Raw genomic sequence first — 4,459 nt, 5'->3', positions numbered from 1 at the left:
TCAGGGTGCCAGCATGGTGGAGTTCTTGGTGAGGGCCCTCGTTTTGGCTTGAAGATAGCCGCCTTCTTCCTGTGGCTTCACGTTGGGGTGGTGGGCGGAGAGCACCATCTATGGCCTCTTCCTGTAAGGGCAGTAATCCCAACGTGTGGACCGCAGCCTCCTGACCTTACCGAAACTGAATGACCTACCAAAGACCCAGTCTCCAAATACCATCTCCTGGGGGCGGGGTGGGGTGGGGGACGGGCTTCATCGTGTGAATTGGGGAGGCAGGGGATGTACACAATCCAGTGCAGAGCAGGTGCTCAGCCCAGTCTTTAAAAGAAGTATCTCCCTCTGTCTCTGTCTCTGTCTCTGTGTCTCTCTCTTCCCTCTCTCTGTCTGTCTTCATTTCTTGGCGGCTGGAAGTGAATTGGGGAGCCCTGATGAAACACTGTCCGGCTCCTGTCTTTACTGCTTTCTCTCCACTCTCCATTCTCACTGCATCCATATCGACTTTGTATGTCCTTTTCTAAGTAGCTTTAACAGCATTAAAACCTCCAAATTCTCTCGCTCTCTCTTGTGGGAGGTTTTAAGCGTTGCTGAGATTTGATCTATACACCTTCTCTCTCTCTCGTTTTTGAACTAAGTGTGTCTCAGTCAGCGTGAGCTGCCCCCCAGGGTGGCAGTTGGGGAACACATGCAGGTTCCCGTACCCCAGGGCGCCGCCCTATAGGGACACTGTAGCTTTGCTCTTGCAGTGGTGGAATGAAAAGGAAGGGATGTATGTTAATATAAATGTTTCAGACATTACATGAAATTTCTAAAAAAAAAAAAAAAAAAAAAAAAAAAAGAAAGAAAAGGAAGGGATTCCTGTGGGCTCGCGGAGGCTCAGGGTGAGCTGGGCCTTTAAGGCTTCCAGGGAAGCTGAAGACCTTGGTCACTCATTGGACGGCGGTGCTGTCAATCCTTGGCTGCTGGCAAATGAGCTTAGAGCCGGCGCTGGAGGAAGTGGCCCTTGGTTGACCCTTCCAAGGTCCGCCTCCCGTCGCCAGCCAGTCAGGCTCTTTCCCGCCCTGTGCGCAGCGGCCTCGGCGCAGTCTCGGTGGGGCGCTCCACAGGCCGGCGGTCTGCCCTTCCCGTGGCGGGGCCCCGAGAGGCATCTTCGCAGACTCTTGTCCCCTGTGCAGCCGGCTTCTCTGCAGCCCCCACCCCGTGCCGGAGGCCCCGCTGCCAACAGCATCCCCTCCCTCAGCGATACTCAGCCCGGCGGCCGCCATCTTCCCCGCAGCCCGATCCGTGTGTGGCGCGTCCCTCCTGCCATGTCTGCCACAGAGGAGCGAGGGCCGATCCCAGGTGGCCAGGCCGGAGCTGGTGGCGGGGCGGGTGGCGACCCCAGTCCCCTCGGGGTCCGCGCATCCCCTTCGGGAGGGATGGATGGAGCCGAGGGGGCCGCGGCCCTTCTGGCCTCCCTGGGGCTCTCCAGAGCCCTTCACGGGGAGGATGGTGGGCAGGAGGCCGCCCAGGCCGCAGTGGAAGAAGACTGGGATGTAGAGCTGGTGGAGGAGGAGGAGGAGGAGGAGACGGAGGAGGAGGAGGAGGAGGAGGAGGAGGAGGAGGAGGAGGAGACGGAGGAGGAGGAGACGGAGGAGGAGGAGGAGGAGACGGAGGAGGAGGAGGAGGAGGAGGAGACGGAGGAGGAGGAGGAGGAGGAGGAACAGTTTAAATTAGAGATCGAGGACCAGGAGGAGGATGAGTACCAGTCAGAAGAGGGAGACGAAACTGAGGAAGAGGTCGAGGAGGAGGAAGAGACAGAAGAGGAGGACGAGAATGGGCATGAGGGCGCGGGAGTGGTCGCGGGCCACGGGCCCCCCACGGCGCGGTTTCAGTCCCTGTTCCGGGATCTGGTCCATTGCTGTGTGCACCACAGCCACTACAACGACCGTGTCCTGGTCGGGCCCCACACCGGCCGCGTGATGGTCAGGCGCCGCTCCCGACGGCCCTCGGACCCTGCAGAGGATGCCGCGCCTCCTCAGGAGCAGGAGGACCTGGGAGAGGCAGGTGAGGTCTGGCGGGGCGAGTACCAGGCAGAGGGCACCCAGCCCTGGGAGCCGCAGGAACCTGCAGAGGGGGCGGCATCCCAGAAGGCAGAGGAACCGGCGGCGGAGGCCGAGTTCTGGGCGGACGATGTCCTGGCTGACGCCGCCGAGTCCTGGGAGGCTGGGGCGTGTGGACCTGACGACGGGGCCGAGGCTGGCGAGGGGCGGACCAGTCCCCAGGCCCTTGCAGCCCCTGCTGGGGCATCGGCCTGAAAGGCAGGCCGCGCTCAGCGCTGGCCTCTGGCGGTTAGGCAGCGGGTCAAAGCTCTCAAAAACCTTCAGGCACCATACGCACAAGTAGAAGCCCAATTCTCTAAAGACCTTTATGATCTTGAGAAAAAGTATGCTGCTTTCTACCAACCTAGGGGCAAACAAATGGCATACCTCACTCTTGGTTGACGGGCTTCTAAAAATGTAAAGATTCTCAGTAGGATGACCTGAGAAAGTGGTGAAATGGCACAGGGGCACTTTTCAGTGGTTGAGGAATCAGTGAGCTTCGCGGTAGAACTTGTCTTTAAATCGGGTGAACATTTTCCAGTGACGTTCTGGCAGAAACATACAAAACTGCTCTGAGAATCAAATGATTTCGATCCCTTCTCCAAAGGGCCAGAAATAATCAGCAGCACAGTGTGTGAGATCTACTGGAAGGAGGGGAAAAATGTTGTGAAAACTGTCAAGCAGCAGAAGTGTGAGGCCCATGGAAGTGTTGTATCAACCAGTAGGAACATGGCCGGCTCTTCTATCTATCTATCTATCTATCTATCTATCTATCTATCTATCTATCTATCTATCTATCTATCATTTATTTTTTGACATATTTCTCTTCTCCAGAACCTCCTGAGGGCAGAGAACTAGATTCTGCTGCTGATTTTAAATCGGGAAATGTTTCCCACCACCTTGTGATGCCAAAGTCCGTATCATTCGACACTAAAGAAGAGAGTGCACATCAGTATGAAAATGCTGAGGAAGAGAGAGAGGATGGAAATGAGAAAGCAGAAGAAGGACCCAAAGTGGATACGGTCTCGGCAGAGGGCAGCTCTGGAGAATACAGGTATTACTGTATAGTGCAACCATTCCTGACATATACCTGTTACTAACAGCTTTATGTTTTGTTTTGTTTTGTTTACATACTTAATTTATTTTTGGTTTATTTTTTTAACATCTTTACTGGAGTATAATTGCTTTACAGTGGTGTGTTAGTTTCTGCTTTATAACAAAGTCAATCAGCTATACGTATACCTATATCCCCATATCTCCTCCCTCTTGCGTCTCCCTCCCATCCTCCCTATCCCCACCCCTCTAGGTGGTCACAGAGCTCCGAGCTGATCTCCCTGTGCTATGCAGCTGCTTCCCACTAGCTGTCTATCGTGTTTTAAATTTTTTTTGTAAAGTAAATGAGAAAAAATTGTGGAAATTTAGTTTTGGAAAAACAGTTTAGTGTTACTAATGGACTTGTATTCTAGATGATATAGAAGGAAGTGTGTTCTGAAAAGTATTTCATTTGCAGCCGCAAGTCCTTTGTCCTGCAGCTTTAAGACTACTACAGATGGGAAATTTATCAGACCTGGAAATAGAGACCTATATGTTTTTAGAGGTCTAAAATATATAGAGACCGATATTTTTAGAGCATGGTCACCAGAAGAAGCAGCTAAAGCGAGTAAGCTGTGCACTAGCTGTACCTTCATCCCCTGGCCACAGAAATGGAGTCTCTTGGAATAACAATGCCTTTGAGAAGGTGACTCCTTACAAAGTAGTAAAAAGTTAAGGATTTCACATAAGACTGCATTTCATGAGTAGTTCACAAATATTAGTTCGATTGAGATTTTTTTATTCAAAAGAAAAGAAAATTAGCCATAGTAAGATTATTGGCTATCCCTGAGTCGGTAATTCGATCTTAGTTTCTCCTTCCTCTACCCATTCATCTTTTCCTTTCTCTGTCTCATCTCTCTCTCTCTCTCTCTCTCTCAGTATCACGCTCTTTCTTTCTCCCTTTCTTAATTTTCACACCTGTGGATGTTTGGTAACAGCCTCATGCTCATTTTACAGATACGGAAACTGAAGGTCTGGGATTATAAGGGATTTATGATTTGTGTAAGGAGCATAGGCTCTTAAGGTGGAAAGACATTTAAATCACAGAGTGGCCTTTCAAGAAAAAAACATCTAGCGTTTATAGCGGTGGGCAAGAGAGAGATGAGGTTGGTGTGATGAAATGATGTGCACCCTGACAACCAAGGCTCTGGGTTACAAGAAGAAAACATTTTGTTCTCTCCTTGGAGAGCCAACAGATGTACATAGTATTGACTCATATTTAGAAAGTCCCTGCTGCATGTTATTGGTGTACAGTTGTTAATTGACTCTTATCCCATCCTACAGTTGGAAGGCGT

General features: G+C 51.3%; 1 protein-coding gene across 1 annotated transcript; it reads left to right on the top strand.

Moving 5' to 3' along the window:
• Window positions 1-1,298: 1,298 nt before the first annotated feature.
• Window positions 1,299-2,288, top strand: LOC137756392 (cancer/testis antigen family 47 member C1-like). Its single transcript, XM_068532664.1, has 2 exons — window positions 1,299-1,526; window positions 1,629-2,288. Exons 1-2 carry the CDS (start codon window positions 1,299-1,301, stop codon window positions 2,286-2,288), a joined length of 888 nt encoding a protein of 295 aa, XP_068388765.1.
• The last annotated feature ends 2,171 nt before the right edge of the window (window positions 2,289-4,459 follow it).

The sequence above is a fragment of the Eschrichtius robustus genome, chromosome X, assembly GCF_028021215.1.
Source record: "Eschrichtius robustus isolate mEscRob2 chromosome X, mEscRob2.pri, whole genome shotgun sequence".
Taxonomy (NCBI): Eukaryota; Metazoa; Chordata; class Mammalia; order Artiodactyla; family Eschrichtiidae; genus Eschrichtius; species Eschrichtius robustus.
This window is presented reverse-complemented; position numbering and strand designations above follow the sequence as displayed.

What these genes read in the sequence shown, in the direction of transcription:
- LOC137756392 (XM_068532664.1), top strand. Translation starts at nt 1,299, where the DNA reads ATGTCTGCCACAGAGGAGCGAGGGCCGATCCCAGGTGGCCAGGCCGGA. An exon ending in CAGTGGAAGAAGACTGGGAT is followed by an intron (nt 1,527 to 1,628) that starts GTAGAGCTGGTG and finishes GAGACGGAGGAG; the next exon opens with GAGGAGGAGGAGACGGAGGA.